This window comes from Podarcis liolepis (assembly GCF_965112155.1).
Source record: "Podarcis liolepis genome assembly, chromosome: 5".
NCBI classification, from domain to species: Eukaryota; Metazoa; Chordata; class Lepidosauria; order Squamata; family Lacertidae; genus Podarcis; species Podarcis liolepis.
The window spans coordinates 92,586,473-92,608,770 of NC_139556.1; the positions used below are offsets into that span (position 1 = coordinate 92,586,473).

General features: G+C 43.2%; 1 protein-coding gene across 2 annotated transcripts in view; it reads left to right on the forward strand.

Annotated features, from left to right (window-relative positions):
• The window catches only part of USP13 (ubiquitin specific peptidase 13), a 77,550-nt gene extending 56,752 nt beyond the window's left edge, over positions 1-20,798 (forward strand). Inside the window, exons 11-22 of one of the 2 annotated variants that reach the window (XM_083504028.1) lie at positions 764-889; positions 2,601-2,754; positions 4,040-4,214; positions 4,619-4,707; positions 4,942-5,064; positions 5,794-5,820; positions 8,168-8,311; positions 9,291-9,457; positions 10,768-10,930; positions 13,337-13,421; positions 14,065-17,188; positions 17,464-20,798. In XM_083504028.1, coding sequence (XP_083360154.1) covers positions 764-889; positions 2,601-2,754; positions 4,040-4,214; positions 4,619-4,707; positions 4,942-5,064; positions 5,794-5,820; positions 8,168-8,311; positions 9,291-9,457; positions 10,768-10,930; positions 13,337-13,421; positions 14,065-14,158 — 1,347 coding nt within the window. In that variant the 3' untranslated portion in view covers positions 14,159-17,188; positions 17,464-20,798. The remainder of the gene's footprint in view (positions 1-763; positions 890-2,600; positions 2,755-4,039; positions 4,215-4,618; positions 4,708-4,941; positions 5,065-5,793; positions 5,821-8,167; positions 8,312-9,290; positions 9,458-10,767; positions 10,931-13,336; positions 13,422-14,064; positions 17,189-17,463) is intronic. The other variant, XM_083504029.1, reaches the window with a different exon arrangement.
• Positions 20,799-22,298: the final 1,500 nt, after the last annotated feature.

Sequence of the window (22,298 nt, forward strand, 5' to 3'; positions counted from 1 at the left end):
GATGGGCAGGAGGAGTGTTACCTAAAACAACCATAACTAAACTAAAATTAATAATAACCCTGCTTTATTGCAAATTATGTGATGTCATTACAGTGGTGCCTCGCAAGACGAAAAGAATCCGTTCCGTGATTCTCTTCGTCTAGCGGTTTTTTCGTCTTGCAAAGCAAGCCCATTGACGGATTAGAGGATTAACGCTATTAGCGCTGTTAGCAGCTTTTAGCGGCTTATCAACTTATCGGATCAGCTGATAAGCAGCTTAGCGGCTTAGAAAAAGGGGGGGAAGGGAAAAAACCCCGCAGGAACTCGCAAGACATTTTCGTCTTGCGAAGCAAGCCCATAGGAGATTCGTTTTGTGAAGCACCTCCAAAACGGAAAACTCTTTCGTCTAGCGAGTTTTCCGTCTTGCGAGGCATTCGTCTTGCGGGGCACCACTGTATGTACATTTGGAGTCACACATGCATGACATTTCGTCTTTTTCTGGGATTGTGGGGGTACCTGAAGACTTGCTGCCACCTCCCACCTCACGTAGAACATGCATACGTTATCAAGCGGTGTTGTGAATTGCACCAGTTCATCCCTAAACTTCCCATGTGTACCATTGGGTTAATAATTAAATCTGTTCCTCTCCCAATGGGAATAGCTCTTTGGGTAACTTGATACTGAGAAAGATGGGAAGGAGGATCATAACAGTGGTACAAACACCGTTTTTGTCACATGCACCAAAGCATTAATTACAAAGCGTCATTTTATTCTGTCTTTTTAGCCTCAGCACAATGGCATCTCTCCTCGCATGTTCAAAGCTTTTGTGAGCAAAGGGCACCCTGAATTCTCCTCCAATCGGCAGCAAGATGCACAGGAGTTTCTCCTGCACCTTATACATCTCATAGAGGTGAGCAAGGGTTAGCCACTACTTGTCTTGTCTTTGCCTGTATCAGACAAAAATGGTATGTTAGGCTTATATAGTAGTTTTGGTGTAAAATGATTGATTGATTGGCGTGGTACCAGAGGTGTACATGGCACCTTTGCCGATTTACATCAGCAAAATAAGATGTGTCTTTGCCCCAAGGAGCTTACACTGGAAATCTTGCTGCTGCTGCTGTTAGATTTATTACGCGGACTTCACCACCAGGTCCCAGGGTGAGCCACAGCAGTAGGGAAGATAATGTAAGAAAGGGAGATGATTCTTTGATCTTTACAAAATAATAGTAATAATAATAATTAATTGCTGGGTTAGCAGAGTCTATTTCCAGCAACTAATTCAGCGAAATCGGGACATTTCCTTTCAGATAAATCAATTGAGTGAATTGACGTGTAATGCCTTATCATATTTTATCTTGAGGAGTTCCATGAAATAAATTAATAAAAATCAATTCATGAGCCTCTTAAGTATTGACATGGGAGATAAGTACTTACTGAAAGCTTTTTTTCCTTGGACACTGATGACAAGGCCTGAGAAACTTTCACAGTTGTGCCCATAGAGCATTGTAGTGCAGAAATAAAAGATTATTTCCCACCATCCAGTTGTGTCGGTACTAGTTCATTGCAAGGTAGGCGTTGTAGTCAATGTGAGTCCTACTCAGAGTAGGCAAAGGCAAATGGACCCCTGACCATTAGGTCCAGTCGCAACTGACTCTGGGGTTGTGGCGCTCATCTCGCTTTATTGGCTGAGGGAGCCGGCGTACAGCTTCCAGGTCATGTGGCCAGCATGACTAAGCCACTTCTGGCAAACCAGAGCAGTGCACAGAAACGCCGTTTACCTTCCCACTGGAGTGGTACCTATTTATCTACTTGCACTTTGACATGCTTTCGAACTGCTAGGTTGGCAGCAGCAGGGACCGAGCAATGGGAGCTCACCCTGTCATGGGGATTCGAACTGCCGACCTTCTGATCAGCAAGCCCTAGGCTCTGTGGTTTAACCAACAGCGCCACCCGCGTCCCCCTACTCAGAGTAGACCTGTTAAAATTAAAGATCAGGATTAACTTGTGATGCTGAACTAGTTGAGCCATTGGCCTTGATCCAGCAGGCTCTTATCATTTCTTCCTTTTGGAGTGTGAGAAATTTAAATTTCTGCCTGTCTTGTACTCTGTGTGATGCTTTTGAGACATAAAAAATCCCCTAAAATGTAATAGGTATCAGTCATGACAATTGCAAGTTTTCAATATGGCTGTTGAAATTTCACGCTGAAGAGGTAGTATGTCAGTTTGGACTCTTAATGTCTTAGTGCTTCGAGTGTTAAAACTAAACTACTCTTCCTATGTTATTGTGAGAGTATGGGAACAGCTTCGGTGTGGCTCCTTCCTATCACCAGCAACACTTCTGAATACCAGTTGCTTGAAACCACGGGAGGGGAGAGTGCTCTTCTGCTCATGCTCTGCTCCCTAGATTCCCACAGACATCTGGTTGGCCACAGTGAGAACAAGATGCTGGACTAGATAGGCTTTTGGCCTGATTCAACAGGCTCTCTTTAGGTTCTCATCAGCATCACCCCATCTCAGAAACCAGGACAACAAGGAGATGTACTTTGGATCTTCGCATGTGGCCTGGTTATTCTTGCGCTGTCATGATTGTCCAAGAGGTCTGACCTGTTTTCTCCCTTCAGAGGAATCCCATTGGTTCAGAAAACCCGACCGATGTCTTCCGGTTCTTGGTGGAGGAACGTACACAGTGCTGCCAGTCCAGGAAAGTCCGATATACCGAGAGGGTGGACTATCTCATGCAGTTGCCTGTAGCAATGGAAGCTGCAGTGAACAAAGGTTAGGCGGGAATTAGGCTACTTTGCATGTGTTGGTTTTTGCGTCCCTCAGAAGAAACTTCTGGGTTCAGCTCAGTTTATTCACGCATGCATGTTATTTCAGCATCACAACGGCTTGCATGTGTGAGTGAGCCATTACAGATTTAACTAGATTTAACTTCACAGATAAAACTTTGCCGAGAGAGAGAGAGAGAGAGAGAGAGAGAGAGAGAGAGAGACCAGTTTATTCATCCAGCCTCTAAAGTAAAGGTAAAGGGACCCCTGACCATTAGGTCCAGTCGTGGCCGACTCTGGGGTTGCGGCGCTCATCTCGCTTTATTGGCCAAGGGAGCTGGCATACAGCTTCCGGGTCATGTGGCCAGCATGACTAAGCCGCTTCTGGTGAACCAGAGCAGTGCACAGAAACACCGTTTACCTTCCCGTCGGAGCGGTACCTATTTGCTTTCGAACTGCTAGGTTGTCAGGAGCAGGGACTGAGCAGCAGGAGCTCACCCCGTTGCGGGGATTCAAACCACCGACCTTCTGATCAGCAAGTCCTAGGCTCTGTGGTTTAACCCACAGCACCACACACATGCATGTGTGATACCATCCTTAGTTTTACTGTGATGCAAAATACCTGAAATGCTGTCCTTTGAAATATCCTGAACATCTGAGACCAGATGGATTAAGTGGAATGCTTCATGACGATCAGTGGGAATTTGCACATTGAGGGAACCTCTTCTTTGTTAGCTGAGATGGAATCCCAGAGTGTTACAGAGGATTATTTTCAGGCATGGCACTAGTCAGGCCTGTTGGGCAACACTGCTGACCTGTTTGAAGTGACAGTTGAGTGCACCCAACGTTCCCCTTTGTTCTGTATATTGCATCATGGGGGAATGGTGACACAGGAAATATCCTTGTCTTGAGTCAGACTATTGGTCTATCCAGCTCAGAATTGTCCACGCTGACTGACCTTTGGGAAAAGGTCATAACTCATCTCTGGCTTCTTCAGGTAAGGCTGGGAAAGACACCTACCTGGAACCAAGAGGGTTACTACCAGTCTGTGTAGACAAAACTGATCTGTGTGGACTTGGTATGAGGCTGCTTACTATGTCTTCCTAACCAACTTCAACCTTAACTGTAAATCCTAGATATCAAAATAGCAAACCATGCTTATGGTTAGTGAGGGAAGAAACTTGAAGGAGGCTGCATGTGAGAATGCAGTATTTATTATCTCAGTGCTTCACATAAGGTTGTCCATTCTCCACACGCAGTGGTCCTCTGTTGTTGCTTGTGTTCCTGGTTAGATGAACTGATTGCTTACGAATTGAAGAGGAGAGAAGCTGAAACTGCAAGGAGGCCCCTGCCTGAGCTTGTACGTGCCAAAATCCCTTTTAGTGCCTGTTTGCAGGCCTTTTCAGAACCAGATAATGTAGAAGACTTCTGGAGCAGTGCCCTTCAAGCCAAGTCTGCTGGAGTTAAGTGAGTCTGCAGTTTGTCCTATACATGGGTATGCATGTTAAGAGAGTGAGATGTCCTTAAGAAGCTTCAATCGCAGCCTCCTGAATGGCTTGGGAATAGGATTATAAGAATAGGATTAAATTCAGGAACCTTTGTATCTGTGTTTGTGGGGACTGGCTTTTCCTTGCTCCCCATTGCCTCCAAATCCCCGCTCCCAGCTACGTATTGAGTACATAAAAGGATTCCTCCTGGATCAGACCAGACTCCAGATTGCTTTTGAACAAATTAAAAGTCACTGGTCCCAATACGGATCCTTCAGTCTCCTTCCATTCTTCCAGCGTGAATCTGTTTTTGAGTGCAGCACTCTTTTGGTTTTGTATTCCTATGGCTCAGCTTCATTCACTTGCAATTGCTTTTGTTTCCAGAACCTCTCGCTTTGCCTCGTTTCCCGAGTACCTAGTAGTACAGATAAAGAAGTTCACTTTTGGCTTGGACTGGATCCCTAAGAAGCTTGGTATGTGCTCTGAATATTCTGTTCTATATTCAATTGTCCTGGGTTCTCCTGTAAGGTTTCATGGGATTCCCTGAGAGTACAGAAACCATTGTTATAGAGAATCAGTCCCTGCTTTTTTTTGGTTTAGGACTAAAGCACTGGGTTTGGGGAGCTGAGTATGGGAGCGTGCTTTAGTGTTCCTGTAACATATTTGCTGTGCATCTATAGGCTTTTTTTGCCCTTCTGTGTTTGCAGATGTTTCCATAGACATGCCAGATCTTCTGGACATCAGCCACCTCCGTGCCACAGGCCTCCAACCAGGAGAGGAGGAGCTCCCAGATATCTCTCCGCCCATTATCATTCCTGATGACCCCAAAGGTACTGCCTGCTACCACGAGGATCTCTACTCCCCCACCATTCTCCACCACAACTGTTAGTTGAACTTCTTTTCTGTTCCTTTGTCACTTTTGCTCCCTACCTGTTCATATGGGACTTCTTCTGGGATGACAAGCTCCAACATCTCCATGGCACATCCTTTGCACCGCAGCCATTGGGCGCTGGGCTCATGGGTGTGAGAGAAGTAGCCAGTTATAGAATTGAGGCCTGTTTCCTGGTTTAGTAAGTGGGATTCCATTCCTTGACAAAATTTTACGTGGTGTGCAGGCAGGAATTGAGACTGAGCTCCGAAGACCCAACCTGGAAGTAATATGAGGAGCAAGCAGTGGAGAATGGGGAGCCCAGGATCAAGGAAGTCTACTCAAGCATAGGCATTGGGGTAGTTCTGGTGGGCCACAAAGTACATAGAAGATTGAGGACCTGATTTAGAGGAGATGCATAGATGTGGTCAGCCTGCAGGTGTGTGTACACACCTATGCAAAGAAGCAGGGGAAGGTGGGCTGAGCATATTGGTTAGGCCAAGGGCACAGATCCCCATGACCAGATCTGAAGCCCTAGTCTTATGGAAACAAGCACATCTAATGTCCAAACAAGGCCTTGACTTTATAGCAGTGATGGGATCTAGTGTTTGCACCCAACGCAGAACTGGCCAGCTTCCTCTCTCTCGCCATCCCAATGCACACTCCCTCACTTTGCCTTCTTCACTTTCAGATGGCATGACGAACCATTTCATGGAGCGTATGTATTTCATTTCATTATGTTGGCTTTATTTTATTTTTAAGGCTGTTTTAGTGAACTTATTTGCTGCTGCACAGGGGCTCTCTGTCTGTAGAGAGATGCATGGAAGCTCTTCTCTTTGGGCTTTTAATTGCGCCATTGTTTTGAATGTCTTCCAACCTATTCTTAATGTTTGCTTGATTATTTGGTGGAAGATGTGAAAAGTACCAGGGAGACATCAGGGACTGTTCTCCTGTGTTGGAATCGTCTTCATCTTTACTCCCTCACAATTGGTTCAAGGCATGGGTATGCTAATTTTCTTTGGCATAATTCTTTGCTCCCACATTGGACGGAGCATCAGATTTATGTATTGTCATTGGAATAGCCTTGTTGGATTGAACCCACAAAACAGTCTTTTGCTTCCAACTGTAGCCAGCCAAATACTTCTGGAAAGCCTACAAAGTAGGGCACGATGACAAGAGCTCTCCCTCGTTGTTTGTTCTGGCTTCCTAGTATTCAGAGGGTACTGGAGATTCCATTTGGCCATTGAGAGACATCTTTTCTTTTTCTGCAAACGAACATCTTTTGACCCCAAGGCCCAGTTTGTCAGATGGGAATAAAGAAGAGCAGGTTTAGCTTTTTAACAAATCCCCATTGAATTGAATCAAATCACCTTGGAATGTGCCTGAATATGGTGGTGGGAGAATTGCATAATTGATTGTTAAAATTTTTTTTGTTGATTTTTGGTATTTTATATAGGCTGCCCAATAACATTATTCAAGCAGTGATTCAAAACATAAATGTTGCAGGTTTTTTAAAAAAAGTCCTGAGAATTAAAAAAAAAAAACTTTACATCGTGTGAAAATAACCACAAGGAACATTCAAGGTGAGCCTCTCTGGAGAGGGGCACACCACAACCGGGATGCCCAATGCCAACATAACCCAGCAAGTAGAAATATAAAACATTAAACCTAACACCAAAGGGTTGCGAAAAGCATTGTGGGACTGAGGAAGTGGGCAGGGTCGACTGGGGAGAGGCCCAGAGGTGAGATGGGAATGTTCTTTGGACTAGAGGTCCCTCGCGCTGCGTTAATTTGAAGACTTCCAGCCTTAGCTGTCTAGTAGACAGAGCACTGCTGTTGCACCTGGAATATTGGGGCTGTTTGCATGAGAGTTAATGGCTCACCTGAAGCTAATATTATGGTCTTCATTCTGTATTCCCTATGCCAATTTGCTCAAGTGGCTGGCTTTTAGTGCTAAGGGCCAGAGTGTCCTAAGAAATGTCTGCTTCCAGCTGTGCAATAGATTATGGTTCCAAGACTATTGGAAGTTGCCCTCACTTTGCATTCTGCCTTACACACATACATCCCACAATGGAATTGCGGATTCCTGTGGACGATGAACCATAACATTGGCAATCCTGTCTGAGCTTAAATTGACTGAAGCTATTGCCTTCAGCTCACCCTTTTGCAAAACCTTCGTTGAAAATCTGTTGCTGAGGCTCCAGTAATGTATGTGAGTAAACCTTAAAATTTGGAGTAGCTGTGGTACAGAAAAACCTGGGAAGCTAGCGTTGCTATGCCTCTGAAATGTTCCTTTGACTCAGCATAGGGAATATCAAATGCCTCAACTGATCTTTGTGGGCTCTCATAACCATTTATGTGCTTGCATCTCAGTAGTGCGTGTCCATATTTCTCCGAGTGATTTATGCTGTGTTATTCTTTAGAGCGAAACTGAGCCTGTGTAAATGCAAGATCATTGTAGAAAGTTGCACAGATGTTCAGTTGTCTGCTGGTCTTAGCAAGTATAAAATTGAATGTGACATTCCATGCACACTAATGTGTGCACATTCCATGCACGCTAATGCTTGGGTTGTGAGTTCTGGACAAGATTTTTTTTTTTAAAGCCTGAACGTTACAATTTGAATAAATTAACAGGAGAGCAGATCTGCTAAGCATGCAAAGTGTGTGAGAATTAAAAGGCATTTTCAGCATTTGGAAACCTCAAAATCAGGACCGGGCTCAGAAATGGAAAAAAGATGAGTGATTAATATTAGAGGTGAGAGTAAGGATGGTGGCAGCCATGGGAAGGGATATAGAGCTGTAAAGTTAACCGTCTTTCTCTTTTTACTGGATAGTTGGAGTTTCCAACAGATGCTGCCTCAACCTTTTTATTACAATTATGAGGGCCAGAAAGGTTTCGAAACAGGCAGCAAATTGTAGGTTCTCAATTCTATGAAAACTGCACATTTTGTGCCACTGTTGAAACACAAAGCCCTGTCCATTGATGGGATAGGATGGTGTTTTGCTTTGCTCTTGTTTTGTTTGACAGCTTCTCACATTGGGTATGTCCTCTCTCTCTCTCTCAGCTCCAGATATTGATGAATCCTCAGTGATGCAGCTAGCCGAGATGGGTTTTCCACTGGAAGCATGCCGTAAGGCTGTCTACTATACAGGCAACATGGGTGCTGAGGTGGCTTTCAACTGGATCATTGCCCACATGGAAGAACCAGGTCTGTAATCTGATTGGGTGCGCATATGTCTGCAATAGACATCGCCATGCCCGCTAGGACAGTTCTGTGCTCTCTATGCTTCCTTTTAATTGGATAACACAGTAATTCTTATTGCATGATATACATGATTTAGTACAACAAAAACAAAATGTGTACACTTGTAAATATAATATATTTGAAATCAAATGAACACACGTCTGTCAATCTTTGAAAGTTTGTAGAAGTATAATAAATCTATAGTTGAAACAAAGTAATAGATACTATCCTGTGGGCTAAGCGGTAAAACTTTTTTAGGCGTTCATGGTGCCGAAGTAGTAAGTGAATAACAATGGAGGACAGTGATCCCGGATAATCTGACTGTTTCGCTGGAATCTTCTTCAGCACAACTGCGAAAGAATTCAAATATGAAACAATGACCTGTGTACATGAAAACTATATAAACTTCACACAGAATTGCAGTGTTATCTAGTATACTGGCCTTCGTGTCTGTATTCACTTGTATATATAAATTTGTATATATAAACTTCACACAGAATTGCAGTGCTATCTAGTATACTGGTCTTCGTGTCTGTATTCACTGATATTGTTTGTTGTGTTAAGTGTGCAACACAGGGGTTTGTTGTTTTGTATTCCTTTAAATTGGAAGCAATCCACAGACAGCCTCACCAGCTTCCTTCACAGTTCCATCCTAGATTAGCCTATCATTGCAGAATCATGGGTGTGGGATGGACTTTGCGGGTATCTAGTCATTTGCTTCCTGCCTTGCAAATACATCTGTATGAACATAAGTGGAGGCCTGCTTGATCAGTCCCAAACATCCACCTAGTTCAAAGTTTCTGCTTCCTCCCCATGGAGCCCACAAGCAAGGCATAAAAGGAACAACCCTCTCTTGTTGTTGCTGGAACTCAGCTTCTCCTGGTTTAGGAATAGGCGCCCAATTTGTTTGCAGAGATTTAAATATTTGCCGCTTATGTTCCAGATTTTGCAGAGCCCTTAGCCATCCCTGGTTACGGAGGAGCCACTTTTCCTGGGGCAGGTGGAGCAGCAGTTGTTGGGCTGGATAACCAGCCCCCAGAAGAAATGGTTGCCATCATTACCTCTATGGGCTTTCAGCGGAATATAGCTTTCCATGCACTACGGGCAACAGTGAGTCGTCCGGCAAATTATTCGGGGTCTATTTTTAGCCCAGATGCAGACGTCCTCCACTTCCTCATCAAATATGACTTTCAAAAGCTGGTATGGTAAATTAATGTCATTATCCAAAGCAGAACAGGCCCTTTTTCTGCCATTAGCAGTGGCAGCAGGACATTTGACAAAGGAAGACCTTGCACTACTTTTCCTTTGGGGAACTAAGTTTAGGCGGCATCCTGTTCATAGGTACTGGTCAGGGGAAAATCTTGGCTGCAAAATCTTCTTTGCCAATAGCTTATTGAGGGTTGGGAAGCAGCTTTAGGAAGACTGGCTTGAGACTTTTAAAGAGAAGGCAACTCTTTGACCAATACTCAGAACTTCTCTGTTTGAGGTGCCTATTTATTATTTCTATAGCACAGCCTTCCTCAACCTGGTACCCTGTCATTCTTTGTTGCAACGGATGCTTTCAGAGATGCTCGTCTTGTGGCGACTCCTCACTGAGGAGCCCCAGTCTCCGGGTTCCCTGGAACTCATGCTAAAAGTTAGTACACTAGCCAGCAGGTTGACGCAAAAGGCATTCTCACCTGGTGAGGATGGGAAAGAGCTGGAGCGGAAAATTCAGAAATGTGCAGTTTGAGTAACAGTGAACTGAATAAGAGGCTTATAGAAACGTAAGGACAAAGTTATTTGGGCCTGAGATTGATGGGCATGAGCTGACATAATTAGATGAATGACACAGATAAGGTAGACTGTAGCTTGCAAAAGCTGATGCTGAATTAAGTTAGCTTGCATTTTTTATTACTGCTGCAGCAGCAGCAGCCTGAAGGCTCCATTCATTTGTTGCCCTCCCTGGCATCATAATATTTGTAACACTTGCTCTTCCCGTTAGTTAAGATAGAGGATTACTTGTCCAGCTAGGGGAGGGTACCCTTAGTTTGGTACCAGACCAACACAATCTGTCCAGACTATGTGGGTGGAAGTTAAACATGACATAGGAGCAAATACGGGATTATGGCAACCACATTGCACAGCCTAATACAGCTGCTTTGCTGAACTGAAGGAGACTCTGTTGAGGTTGTCGCTGTCCATGGTGCTTAAATCAACTCAGTGAGCTTCAGACACGTAAAGATGAAGAAGCCTCTCTGCTGCAGTGGGAATATTTCCATTTGCAGCAGGTTTTGTCCCTCCACCTTTTGTTTGTGTTTCCCATGCAAAGGGAACAATGCATCAACAGGTTTTTTATTTTTGGGAAAAGGCACCCAAACCACAATGGTTGTACTGATGCTGATGGCTTTTGGCTATTTTATCTTCCTATTGGTTGGCAGAATAATAACCTGGAGCATGCATTAGACTGGATCTTCAGTCACCCAGAGCCAGAGGAGGAGAACGAAACGACTTCTGAAACCATGGACCTAGAGAACCATGTGAATGCCAACATCCTTGCAGAATCTGATCCAGAAGGACCCAGGATCAAAGACGGCTCTGGGCGTAAGTTTCCCATAGACACTTTGCTTTGGTTGTTCATATCTTATTCCCTTTTCCCAAATGTATTTGCTGCAGCTATGAATCGTTTCTCCACTATCAACGGAAATGGTGATATACAACCATGTACAAAACGTACAATTATCAGTCCGTCTTAAAATGACAAATACCAAAATCAGTTCACTGAAACTGCCAACACGAACTGAATGGCTAAAGATCAACAGTAGCAGTATTAAAACCCCAAACCCTCTCCAGATACCCTGAAATGCTTGTCAGAACGGCTAAGTTTTGTCCAACCTTGTAAAAGTCAGCAAGGAAGGATAGGTTCATTTGTCTATTTTATTTGACAAATGGGGTTATTTTGTGTTGCTTGAATAATACCAAAAATAATGCAGAAAAGTCATATTTAGTCTTTTTTAAGAATTCTAATTATGGCAAACTAAAAACCCTAAATCAGCAAGTTGGCTTTTGATTTCTACAGACCTCTTCCTGATGCAAAAAGGGAATGGGAAGAAACATTTTCATAAGCACACCTGCAAAGGTACAATATTCGTTGTAATGATGCGCTCATTAAGGAGCCAGGATTCACTGCAGGCCCCCTGTTGAATGTATGCTTGATGGCAAACCTGGGCTTGTTACTGTGTAATGTGAGAAAAAAATCTTTGGTGTGCAGCAGTCCTCAGGTTTAGCCCCTGGCAACTCTCATTAAAGTGCCTCTGGTGGCAAGGCTGCCTTTGTCTTAAGATCCCATAGCCCTAGTTAGACTAGATAGTGCAAGCTGTGTGGACTATTGATTTGAAGCAGCTTTTGATACAGATGCCCAGAGGGGGCAGACATTTCTCTGTGCTGCTTGGACACATTTAGACTCACGTTTTCTCCTCACTTTTATATCTGGCTGTAACAAAAGATAATCTGCTTCCTTTTTTACCTTGATGGTGACAATATGATCCTTGCAGGGGGGAAATCTAAAACCAGCCACAGGATGGCGCTGTTGGACAGCAGCTGAAGAGTACTGAGCAGAAAGAAGTAGACCACAGTCACCTTAGAAAGCCTGGAAGTAGCAAATAGTGCTTGACTCTGTTTCTCACAAGGTTTTTGCGGGGCCATGTGAATAACAGGTCTCGGTGTTTCGATTTCTGGGAATGGAGTTGAGAGATGACCTAACCTGGGGAGAAAACAGCAAAGACCTGGTGAAGAGAGCACAGCAGAGGTTATATTTTCTGAGAATCCTCCGGAAAAACAATCTCTCAAAGGACCTGTTGATGGCATTTTACCATTGCACTGTGGAGAGCGTATTAACTTATGATCTGTGTGTGTGGTTTGGGAGCTGCACGGCCAGGGAAAAAACACAATGTTTTCCAGGGTTGTAAAGACTGCAGAGAGAATAATTGGGTGCACTCTTCCCACCTTAGATCAAATCTATGCTGCCAGGTGCCATAAGAAAGCGGCAGAGATAGTACAGGGTAGTACGCACCCCGGAAATGATCTCTTTCAGCTTCTGCCTTCTGGAAGAAGGTATAGGGTTATACAGGCCAGGACTAGCCGCCTGAGAAACAGTTTCTACGCAAAAGCAATTCTGGTTCTAAATGCAGCATAAGGGGTCTCTATAGTATAGTGTATTTTAAAATGGGGTTTCAGAGTTTTTAGGGGTTTTTGAATGTTTTATGTAGTTTTTATGTAGTTTTATGTAGTTTTTCAATTTCATTGTCCTGCATGGGACAATGACAATAAAGATATTGTATATCGTATAATCGGAATATGAAAGTGTATTTTGGGGCATCATAATAATTATTTGGTTGGAGCGCAGTGGTGATAACGCCAATGTTGCAAGTTCTATCAGTTTAAAATATATTCCAAAAAAAACAAGCTATAAAATATAATATCAAACATTTGAACAATTTCTCATTAATTCAAAATCCCATTAATCCCATCTATAATACAGGGAAGATTAGGTGTGGTTGAGATTGTGCTATGGCTCCTCTTTGTGCACGACAAAGTATCAAAACACATGGTAGATAATCTCATATAACAGTTGCTACGCCAGCCCCATTACATTACAGTATGTTTCTCTGCACAAGCATGGGTTGTAGAGGGGACAGAGAGACCATTCCCGGTTTTTACTTCCGGGTGTGTGTTTACATCAAGAGAAGAACATGAGAGACTATCTACATGCATGTTCCGTGCTATTTTCCAGATGTCTGTTTCATTTAAAAATGGATTTCTTGGGTGGGGGGAAACAGACAAGCATAGTATGCCCTCCTGTATCCCCTGAGGGAGGGGAAGGTTCAAAATATGACCAGTGAACGAATGGATAACTAACATGATGCTTGCATGATGCGACTGCTGGACTTGGCTTGCTAAGGATATCTCTTCACATCCCTGCTTCTCATATTTGGTATTTTCCTTGCACAGGATATGAACTTTTTGGGTTCATCAGTCACATGGGAACATCTACAATGAGTGGCCATTATGTTTGTCATCTCAAAAAGGAGGGAAGGTGAGTAGGTGGAACTGTTAGATAATATAAAATTAGTAAAACTACCAGGTTTGAACAAAGCTCAAAGTGAGCTTGGCACTTTGGTCCTAACCACTTTGTCGTGGAAGCAAATTCCACTGAAAGGACTAGGGCAGGCTTCCAAGTTCACATTGCTGGACCTGATCTCTTTCTCCTCCTTTCCACCTGCCTCAATCCAATCATGCTCTTGTCTCCTAAGCTCTACTATTCCCCCTCACATTCTGTCCTTTCTGGCAAGATTCACCTGCCTTGATGTTGGGCCCATGCTTATTGCTTCTGTCCAAATGCTGACATGGACTCCAATCTGAACGTGCCTTTAATCCTGCCCATGAAATACAGCACGTGCCAGCAGATCCCTGGACGCAGTCTGCAACCCCCAGTTTACAGCAGAAAAAGAATCCTAAGATTTTCAGCAAATGATATTTAAAAGACCAAGAGGTATCCAGATTGGGCAGTAAATTCCTTTGCTCTTTGAGAACTCTCCAGGCTAATAATCCAGACAAAAGGATGCTGGGTAAGGGTAGGATTCTGACCTACGTGGAGCCCCCCAGGATTGGGCATTAAGCCTGATGTCTCAATACACTCATTGCCTTTTTCATTTTTTCTCCCATCTCTTTTGTTTCAGGTGGGTGATCTACAATGACCTCAAAGTCTGTGCCTCTGAGCGACCACCCAGGGAGTTGGGGTATATTTACTTTTACCGCAGGATACCAAGTTAGGCCTTAGTAAACGCCCCTTGGCCTTAAGAAGCCATAAGCCTTTTTATTCTGCCAAAAAGTCGTTTCAAACAAGCAAAGCCTTTGGACTGCCAAAAGGAGCAAAAAGGAAAACATTTGGGTACTATTTATAGCTTAAAATCAGGATCAGTCATTTGATGCCTTCTTAACACTGTAGTGGAGGAATTTCTGTTGGGTTACAGTGTGTTCTAGGATTTTGAAAAAAAAAAAATGTATACACTTTGTGGCGACCTCAAGGCTGTTCTGATCACTAGCCGAGATTGCAGCAAGCAACTGGAGAACACGAGACTGCTCTCAAACTCTGAAACACCCACCTTCTTGCCTCACAAGTCAGTTTCGACCCTCAACAACTGTTACGGAATCAGTGATGGTAGCCAAGCCACTGCCTTTGACTGGGGAGTTTACCACCACCCTGAAGGGAATGTTTAGTGGAAGATCTGTTTGCCAGCCTGAAAAAGTGGCTTAGTTGTGATCTCTGTTGTATCTCCATGGTTAGATTTCCTTTTTTCCTTTTCCTTTTTTGAATAGCACTGTGTTATTCCGGGATGTAACGGCCCGGAATATGTTGCAGATGTCAGCGTGTGAAATCAAGGTTAATAACTGCAGCCAAGGGAGCTTGCAGTTTGGCCAAACAAACAAAAAAATCTAAGTGTTCATTTTTATTTATTTTTTAAAAAGGTGCTTTGGGTGGCTTCAAAACATACCTTCCATTTCTATGCCTTGACCTAGCAATTGCTGATGGTTTGAGAACTCGCTTTATAAGAAAGGGCTCATTTCACCCATTTCAGTGGATCGGTATGCACATTTGTGTCTGTGCGTGAGTCTGCTTCTCCCATTGTGAGATAAATGCTCACACATGCAAAAGCTCTGTGTAGTCCTCAGGGTTCGTGTAGGGCTGTGGATCAGCAAACTGCAGCTTGGCTGTTCTTCCTCCTCGGTTATTCATGCTTTTGCATCTACTGTAAAGGGAATCCACTCTATGGGTCCCCATGACAAGTATTCCCATCCTGCTTCGTAACGTTTACAAGGGCTCACCTTGTGACTAGCTCTTGCCCCACCTTCTTCCCCTTCCCTGGCAACCAAAGGAACTAGAGTTGCTAGGGCGACAGGATGGGGGAGAGTCACATGGTGAGGACATGCAAATGTTTGTGGATCGGTTGGGAATCCTTTACCACAGAAGAAGACCTCATCAGGGCCGTAAAATGTACCGGACCCGAAGTCAGTCTGCTTTGATTTTCCTTCCACTTCTATGCCGCTCTAGTATTCCCCACAAAAAATATTTTAAAGATAGGGACCCTTTATGGAGAAGCTAAAATATATAACTTTCCCTGGCAATGACGCTCCCTAGAGGAACCGTGTCTAGCAAATATGCAGACAGCCCTTTTCCTCTGGCATAGCTTGTTTAATTATTTAAAATTTCTTCCCATGAAATAGCCTGCTGATGGATTGATCCCCCCCCCATTTTAAAACCATCATATTGACTTGTCAGCAGTTTGCAAAGGAGCCACGTCTCCCTTTCTAAAAAACCTCCCCACTACCTCCAATGTCTTCTTTTCAGTTTCACACTATTTTCACTGTACTATTTGATGGGTTTGCAAGTGTAAAAGGGGTGTGTGTATTTTTGTTTGTTTGTTTCAATTCATTGTGTGAACTCATGGGCCTGGTAAGTTCTTTTTTATTACTTTTTTGCCTTTGTTGAACTGCTGGATTGTTAGGGAATTTGCAATGGCAAATAAAGCGGTGCCTGCTGATTTGGGTCAAGCCAATGCAGCTGTTACCATAGAAAACAGCAGACAAACCTGTATCAAGTATAAATCTTCAGTAAATGACATACTACTTGCGCAGAAGTTCAGGAGACATTACAGTGTGTGTGTGTTGGGGTGTGTGTGTGTGCGTGTGTATACATGCACATACACAGAGTTTCTTTATGGAAAGATCGGTGTTGCGGCTATTTATGCTTGGAGCCAGCATCATTTGAGGCAAATGTGATGCAGCTTAAGACCTTGTATCTCAGGTTAGATTCTACAAATCAACAGCCACAAAAGGCAGAAAGAGGCTTTCGAGCCCAGCAACACTGCGAGTGGTGAATCCAAAGCCTATATCTTGGGGCCTAGTCTACCATCACCACTTTGCTTTATTTACAGCACTGCTACAGGCATGTTAGAAGGCTGATCTGTCTCGCAACCTAGTCCCAGGCTACCTTCAATTACAGCTTCTCAAGTCACTATGAATGTACCACAAAATTTGCTGGCTGATCTGCTGTTGTTTGCTGTTACCTTAGAATGTGTCACTGGGGGAATATTTGTCTAATTCTGATGATTTCTGCAGAGTCTGGATTTGTCACGATGTGCTTATTTAAACAAGGTCTCCTGTGCCTGCGAAAATTCAGCAAAGTGGTCTTTCCTCCACCTTGTGGACGTATAAGGGCTAGTTCAAAGCAGGCGAGATCTGCTATGCCAGCATCCTGTATCTAAGTGTAAATAATGGGAACTCTCAGTGTGTTCCTTCTTGAATCTGGGAGCCAATTTCCCAGAAGCAAACTTGTTAAGCTATCTGCCTGTATAGAGACTCTGATGTAAAATAGCCTTCTCTCTCTCTCTCTGAATATTTATATATGAGAGTGAGAGATGAATGCATGCAAAGCACAGTATCCAAACCCAAAGAACAACAGCCAAGAACATGGGTAGGCAAACTAAGGCCCAGGGGCTGGATGCGGCCCAATCGCCTTCTCAATGCGGCCCGCAGACGGTCCGAGAATCAGTGCATTTTTACATGAGTAGAATGTGTGCTTTTATTTAAAATGCATCTCTGGGTTATTTGTGGGGCATAGGAATTCATTCATCCCCCCCCTTCAAAATATAGTCCGGCCCCCCACAAGGTCTGAGGGACAGTGGACCGGCCCCCTGCTGAAAAAGTTTGCTGACCCCTGGCCGAGAAGCTCAGGCATTGGTGCTTAAGGTATTATCTGGCTCTTTACTATCAAACATCTGCTCCCTGCCATTCTTCTGGAATGTTCATAATAAAAATAATAATAATAATAATAATAATAATAATAATAATAATTTATACCCCGCCCATCTGGCTGGGCCTCCCCAGCCACTCTGGGTGGCTTCCATAGAAACCAAAAATACACTAAAATATCACACGTTAAAAACTTCCCTGAACAGGGCTGCCTTAAGATGTCTTCTGAATGTCAGGTAGTTGTTTATCGCTTTGACATCTCGTGGGAGGGCGTTCCACAGGGCGGGCGCCACTACCGAGAAGGCCCTCTGCCTGGTTCCCTGTAGCTTTGCTTAGCACAAAGCTCCACACATATTTGTGTGCATGTGCACGAGACAATTTAAAAAAGCAGGGTAGAAAAACTTGACAGAACAGCATTCAATGGTAGTTGAGATATGAGGGTGGGGTTTGAGGGGGGAGCTGCGTTTTCCTCCAAGTCCTCAACTTCTCCCTCACACAGGCTATGTTTGGGGTCAGTAAATAGGCTTGTATATCTTGGTGGAATTTGAATCTTGGATGCAGATAAACTCTGGATGCAACCTACCAGGTCTTCCTCATGAGCCCTGTTGAAATGAAATGGGATCAAAAGCACAGATGATTATTATTAAATTTGTGTACCACCCTTCATTCGAAGATCACAGCTTAAATTCATTGAACAGAGCTTGCAGAGAGAGGATTTCGGTGGATGGTTCCATCATTTTACATCCGGGCCTGTGCGCATAAAGGTTGTGGGCCAACCCAATGTAGCTTATTGCTGTGTAATTACTAAAGTGGGGAGTGCCGACAATGAAATAGGTACACGCATGACTCTGGAGGATGAAGGCAAGACTTTGCTTTTAAAAGCACCTCCTCCTCAGTCCATTGGCATTTGAGCTAGGATGAAAGGGCAGTTCGTTCAGCATGGCAAGTACATGGTTATTAGTGATGGACAGCTGAGGGCACAGCCCTTAAATCTGGGATTAAAGCCTAAAGACTCCCAGCTAAATATAAACAATGGGGCTTTTTTTCACCCTCTGGGAAATTTAGAGAATTTGGCTGTGGGATCTGTTTTGGGTCAACACTCATGCTATACTCTTTTGTACTACTTTAACATTCATGACACCCCACCCAAAGAAAGCTGGAAGCTGTTGTCTGTTGGCAACTGTGTCTCTGTGAAGGGACTCAAAACAACTCTCAGCACCCTTAACAAACTACCGGAGAAGTCATGAAGAAGCTGTGACTGTTGTTGTTGTTTAGTTGTTTAGTCGTGTCCGACTCTTCGTGACCCCCTGGACCAGAGCACGCCAGGCACTTCTGTCTTCCACTGCCTCCCGCAGTTTGGTCAAACTCATGCTGGTAGCTTCGCGAACACTATCCAACCATCTTGCCCTCTGTCGTCCCCTTCTCCTTGTGCCCTCCATCTTTCCCAACATCAGGGTCTTTTCCAGGGAGTCTTCTCTTCTCATGAGGTGGCCAAAGTATTGGAGCCTCAGCTTCAGGATCTGTCCTTCCAGTGAGCACTCAGGGCTGATTTCCTTCAGAATGGAGAGGTTTGATCTTCTTGCAGTCCATGGGACTCTCAAGAGTCTCCTCCAGCACCATAATTCAAAAGCATCAATTCTTCGGCGATCAGCCTTCTTTATAGTCCAGCTTTCACTTCCATACATCACTATTGGGAAAACCATAGCTTGCTGTGACTGTTAAAGTGGTATGAATGGGGGGCATTAAATATATGGTTTGGATGTCACCTTAGTTGTCTTCTCTGCTAAATGGGGTCCCTAGCAGCTATTCTTCCTGTGTGCAGTTGGCAAGCACAGCATTTTTTTCACTACTCCATCGCATCATTGATTTTATCCCCTCCCCAAAAAGGTGCAATCCGCTGGGATGTTTCCCTGCAAGAGCAGCATTGAAATGAATGCGAGCAGCAGAAGAAGACCCTTTGTGTATGAAAAAGCCACATTGGCTCCTGTACGGAGCCATACAATAGGAATAAGGACCTCTTTGCTTCCACCTTCTATTAAGTTTGATAAAAAGACTGCTTCACATTTCAAATTCTTCTGCAAAGTTAGTTGTTGTCTTTTAAGAGAAAGAGGATGATAATTTACTTGGATTAGAATTCGGTTGACTTTTGTTGTAGATTTGTAAACCGAGGAAGAAACCCCAAAGTATTATTTTCCATTTGTTTTCACCATGGTCAACCTGATGGCTGATGTCCACATTTTGAACACCAATTTGGCAACACTCAAGTGACAAAGAATCAAAACTTAATCTTTATTGGACACGGGAGCTGGTCTCTTCCCTCCAATTTGTTCCTTGTCAATGTTAATCATATGCAATCGAGGAGAGTTGCTCTTCCTTGCCAACAAACAGTATGGTGCTAATAAATGAGACCTGTGTACCAAATGTTACACTGGAATAAGCCATTGTTAATGGGGTTAAATGTCTCCTTGATTAGCATCATCCTGTTTGTTGGCAAATAAGAGCCAGTTTGTTGAAATGATCCCGCAAGTGCACACATGTATGAAAATCACATCCCCATGATTTATCTTTTCTGGAGGGCAATCCTGCGAGTGGAACCTTTCATTCCTGTTGCACATCAGGGACTCTCCTTTAAAAAATATTCCATGGATAACTTGCTTCATGGTAACTTTCCCGCATTTAATGCACTGACAAGATTAGTGTTCATGCCCCGAGTGCCTGATGTCAGCTGCGTTAAAATCCCATGCTGGTAAACGCTGCTCAGATTGTGTCCGTCCCACAAATTACAGTGCTGGCTTAGCGTGACGTGTGAACTGCTACTTGTAGTTTTTTCTCTTTCCAGTCATGGGAGGAAACCAAGGTTTGTTCTTGCCACCCTGTTGAGGTTTATATGGAGGAAATCAAGGCATCAACACTGGGCTGGTTTGCAAATAATGCTAAGCCAACACTGGTCTGTTTGCAAAGGGAGACGCAGGGCAGGCAGTATTTGAGCAGCGTGTACCAGCTTGTTGGTTCACAGTAAACCATGGTTTGTTTGCAACTATGGCTTACTATTATGTGTATGGGGCCCAAGTGACCCCATGGGAAAAGTTGCATCTGGTGCAGGATGAGTGCTATTTCAGGCACCACTTCATGGCAGCAGCACCTGTGAGTGTGGTGTTTGGCCCGTAAGTGCCGCGGCACATTCTTCAATCATTGCAGTTGTAACTATGGATGTGGCGTATTTAAAAGTATCTGAATCTGCCATTGTGTTGCAGATCGGTAAGGCAAACTATCTTAAACTGTCTTAAACTGTATCTCCAGTTTATATCCTTTGTTTTCCATCCTTGTGGCAGTTTTGCTAGGTCCCACCCTCCTGATTTCTGAGGCATTGAACGACTATGCAAATTTATGGTGGAACTGGCTGTGCCTTTTAATTTTAATCTCTTACATACTCCTTCCCTTTTCTGCTTCTCACATTGGATCAGATTACTGTACGAATCCTGCCCCACCATTTGAGGTTAACTACTGTATCCTGGAAATGTTTGCAATTTGGATGAGTTTTGGACTGTTCCGAATTGTCAGCGTGAAATGCTAATCATCGTTTGAAGAGAATCTGTCTGCCACAAGAAGGGATGTGAATGAGATGGTTGCAACTGTTTTAAATTAAAAAAGCAAAAAACAATTTTGCATGTGTTGGTTTATGTTGTCTCTTCCACACAGAAACACACTTTTTTTGTGCTCACTATTTCCAGATGATTTGACAGGGTTGCTTGCGTCTTCCATCAAATCCTGGATGCATTTGGGGAATGGATGAACAAAAGCGCAACTCAACTCTGGTTCTTAACCATTAACACAACAAAACAACTTTATGTATGGAGGAGGAAATAGCTTTCACCCTGGCAGAAATAAATCCTTCTAAATCTCCAGGCAACAAATAACTTGAAGCCACAGACAAAGTTTATTTTAGAACATATTTAAAAATTGCATGATTTTATAAATACAGGAAAATAAATACAATTTAATAAGTGGAAAAAGAATCAAAGGAAGGCATGCTTCCATTACCGTACAAAAATACATTTACTGTGGTGCTCTGCAAATTTTTTATCTTACCAGCCTTATAAATAAAACACACTAAATATCCATACAGTTCCAAGTTAAAAGCATAGGTTACATTAAAGAGCAGAGCACGGAAACGTCACTTTGAAGCTTCATTAAACTGTTGTTTCTTTAACTATTATATGCGGCTAGTAATGCACTAAGTATTTAGAGGCAGAAATGTTTTGTTATTTGCAGGCTAACCTTAAACCACATAGATGTTTTCCTCAGACTGGATTTCTCTTGGAAGTGAATGTAAACATTCAACCATTTATTTGGTTTCCAGTGGCATCTTTCATATTTTAAGGCCCCGCAACCTGCAAAGACGTTCTCGTGTTTGCCTTTATCTCCAGGAATTTTGAACCTAATAGAGTTTGCGAAAGTCAGTATTATATTCTGACCATACTTTAAACTTCTTATAATTTGGAACACAGATGTTTTCAGCAAAAGCTCTTATCCTACCATCATTGTATGGAGAATCCACAAGTAGAAGGTCCCAGGTCCTTTCTCTATAGTCTGTTTTCATGCCCCCATTTCTAAAGTATTTATAAACCTCCACAAATCTGGGGTTTCTTCAAGCCTTTTGCTACCACCTCCTTCACGATACCATTTTGGTCACATAAGGATCCAGACTTAGAAAATGGGTTTGCTTTTAGGATATAGGTTTGCATGAGAAATAAGATCCTTTGGTAAATGACCCCTCAAAAAAATAATAATAATTGGTAATTCTTTGCAGGATTGGTGCCTCCACGAAATAAATTACCCACCAAGATGCAAATGAGCTGCAGACTCGTAAGCTGTTATTGATTGTACTTGAGCTTTAAAATAAAATTAAAAAAAAGACCCAGACTTGTTTCAGGATATTGAAAATTCAAAACTATCGTGTAGCAGAGGCAGCACAAGATTCTGTTCAAAACTATATACCGGTATGCTCTTAGTTGCATCTATTTAACCTTACACCTGATATATAAAAAATATATATTTATAAACATTTTCCCTAAATTTACAGTTGATAAATAGTACAGATATTTTTTTAAAAGCTGCGAACGTAAAATGCAACCTTCAGCCCACTCACGATGCACAGAGA